General features: G+C 35.3%; 1 protein-coding gene across 1 annotated transcript in view; it reads left to right on the top strand.

The window, feature by feature from the left end:
- The window catches only part of PGAP1 (post-GPI attachment to proteins 1), a gene marked incomplete at both ends in the record, with an annotated part of 22,401 nt that extends 20,288 nt beyond the window's left edge, over positions 1–2,113 (top strand). The window contains 3 exons of the mRNA XM_010022731.1: positions 727–820; positions 1,616–1,706; positions 1,916–2,113. Of these exons, the coding sequence (XP_010021033.1) occupies positions 727–820; positions 1,616–1,706; positions 1,916–2,113 (383 nt within the window). The remainder of the gene's footprint in view (positions 1–726; positions 821–1,615; positions 1,707–1,915) is intronic.
- Between the last annotated feature and the right edge of the window lie 1,163 nt (positions 2,114–3,276).

The following is a 3,276-nucleotide window of genomic DNA, read 5'->3' as shown; positions in this document are numbered from 1 at the left end:
AGAGTCTTAAGTAAATCCATATGCTCCTTTTCCACAAATTTTCTTTGGTTGTCAGTGAAGAATACATTTCAACATTGGTACTGGTAAAAATAGACTATTCACCTGCAGTTTCCTGATTCTAAAATGTAATGAATTTGCAAGCACCTAAGCGTGGTGTTGGAATATTACTGGCAAGTTTCTCTGTTTGAATGTATGCATTTATATCAAGGGTTTCTCATTTGGTTGCTGTTTTAGAAAAATCTATGTGTTATTTGTACATACATTAAGACTCGGAACAGTGAAAACCAGTTAAAACATACATGAAATTGCTTCCAACCCTTCTTTGCCCAAAAGCATGTATAACTATATGCAGATTTTGCTTGGAAAGTAGCCTTTTACTTTTAATTTTTTTAATTCATTTTATTGAAACACCATTAACATGCGACTGTATTATTTAATATTTGTTTTGAAAAGAAAAGAAAACCCATTAATTTGTAACTATTTTATTCATCACAACACATTTGATCAGCCATTTATGAGAGAGCTGAGTATTTTCTATATATAAAAGTAATTGCCAATTGTGGTTATCAAATACTTAATGTATCTAAATAAGAAGCTGGTTGAATCTTTTAAGAATTTTTAATCACATTATCATGCTGGCTTCACGATAGTATTTCTGTGTGTGGTTTTTTTTATATCTTTTTATATGTAGAAATTAAAAGTTATCATTATATCCTTGTCTTTCAGATGATAAGGTTCCATGCTGGTGCTCTTCCAGTCTATGTTGTTTCTAATATTCTTCTTACTTACGGAGGACAATTGAGCACACTGGTATCAACAGGTAGCTTTTTAGAATCTTTTTCTTCTATCAAGTGTTTTTAGAGAAATTGCCCAATTTACTGTTGAAAGACTAGCTGGCTGGTATGCATTGAATGCTCCATCCCTGGTGGTGTTCAAGGCCAGGCTGGACAGAGCCTTGGGTGACATGGTTTAGTGTGAGATGTCCCTGCCCATGGCAGGGGGGTTGGAACTAGATGATCTTAAGGTCCTTTCCAACCCTAACTATTCTATGATTCTATGATTCTATGATTAAGTATCATTGAACTTGTGCATGTACTTGGATCTGTTTTCTTCAGTTCCAGTTTCTGTTGGCAGTCCTTCTAGGTTGTGGTGTAGCAGAATATTTCCTTATTGTTTTACTCTGCTGTGCCTTCTTTGCGAATGATTGCTGTTGCACAGTATTTTGGGATTAATGGAAGTCTACTAAAAAATACATGTAAAAGTTTAAAACATTGTTAACTGCACAAAACACTTTATTTCTTGCATGAAGATGAGAGTCGCAGACTAACTTTCAGACATGTCTTCAGGCAAAATGCATTTCTATTTAAATTCAGGTGGTGTTCACAACAAACACTATAATCGCTCTAGAAGCTCTGGTGACATTACCTAAAATGGGCAATGCAGTGCATAAGGGCTTTGATGATGAAAGATGACTTGCAGTACTGCTATTAGACAGTTACCTTGATTTAAAGTAAACTTTCAAACCTTTGTCTGAATTTACTTTTTGTTATGTACCTTCTTTGTTAAAGTTCATGGCAAAATAGTAACTATAGATGCTTTCTGTTCTTGATTCTAGGCCAGTGTTCAGACTTTTCCCTTGAACTAGTTAGGACAGCTAAACCCTACAAAGTAGAACCTCTTATAAGCATTGTTGTGTTTCTGCAGGGGTGAGTTTGCACAATTTATTTATTTAAAGCAGTTTCCAAAACAGAAATTTCAGTAAGAATATTGGTGGGGAGGAATATTATTTTATCTGTAGTAATTGTGAATACCTTGCTGTGATTTTATGTGCTGTTGTAGGAGGAATTATTGATAGATATCTTACTGTAATGGCAATTAGAAATGGTAAGTAATTCTGCTTTCATGTTTTTGGCAGGTTTAACTGGTTTAGAGAGATACGGGAATCACTGTCACTACCAGAGATGGATGCTGCTGTACTGAGTAGTTGGGATGCATGGTTCCCCCTTGTGTCCCTGATTCTATTTCTCTTTGGGACAGGCATTGCCTACTGGAGTGGAGTATTTTTCTCTACATCTCTGAGACTCTTCTCGTCACTATGGTTAACTCTGATGAGGTAAAACATCATTACACTGTATAATTATGCTCTTTTAGGTGATTGTGACCCTGTCGATTTTTTCTGTTTGCTTCAGTGTGAATACTTGGGAATATTGAATTCTTCAATACCTGATTTTAGACACCTGGGTTTGTCATTGTTAAGTACTAATGAAGTATGAATATTACCTCATATTCCTTCTTCCACATTTCCAAAAGGGAATATAAATGGCTTTCTCATTTTCTTCACCAGCTGTAATAAAGGTTTTCAGTTTGGTTTTGAGCAAAGATTGTTGGGGAAGAAGCAGCTGACCTGTTCTTTTCAGTAGCTCAAAAAATAAGTGTGTGTAGTTAGAAAGGGACTGTAAGCACTGCAATTCACTCCTTATTACTTATATTGGATAAACTGCATTAAAGAACCCAGAGGTTTGTAAAACAAAACCTTATATTTCTACCAAATAATAGATGTGGTGTCAGCTATTTCTTTCAGCCATCTTGTTTCTAAATTACAGTGGATGCTTCAGTATTAGTTTTAAGAGACAAAGTGATGAACTTCCAAGTTTTGGAACAACTGTTACTTAATTTTTAAGGGGTTTAGCTCAATTCATACTATTTTCATTAAAGTTTTTTGTTTCCTGCAAATTCCAAGAATGTCCTAGGTAGAGGCAGGAAAGTAGGATTTTTTGTGCCCAAAGTAAGTCAGCTGGTTCGTTTTGAAATTCTAGTGCCTTATACAATTCTAATGCATTACACAGTTTTTCATCTTCTCCCAGATTTTTTTTGGGGAAAAAAAATAAACCCAAAACATTCATGTTCTACAAATCTTTCCAAAGCAGATAGTATTTACTTGACTTACGTGCTGTGTTCTGAAATGACCTGATATGGCCAGCAGCAAAGAACTTGTCACTAGGTGTCTGTGGAATTTTTTGTTCTTTTCAGCTAGCCTTTTTTGTGGAGGGTGTTTGTTTCTGTTTGGTGTCTTTTTTTGTTATTGGTTTTTTAATATTTGTTGCAAAGGCTTTTAAAATTGTATTTTCCAATGCTTTTTCTGTTCTCAATGCCTATTTTAATATTGGATACATGAATGTCCAAGAAGTACAGGCTTTTTCATAGTTCTATTGCACTTCCTCCCCACCGCGTTCCCCTCATTGTCACACCTTCTGTCCTGGGTTCAGCTACAGCAGT

This window comes from Nestor notabilis, unplaced genomic scaffold (genome assembly GCF_000696875.1).
Source record: "Nestor notabilis isolate BGI_N333 unplaced genomic scaffold, ASM69687v1 scaffold12249, whole genome shotgun sequence".
In the NCBI taxonomy this organism is placed as follows: domain Eukaryota; kingdom Metazoa; phylum Chordata; class Aves; order Psittaciformes; family Psittacidae; genus Nestor; species Nestor notabilis.
This window is presented reverse-complemented; position numbering and strand designations above follow the sequence as displayed.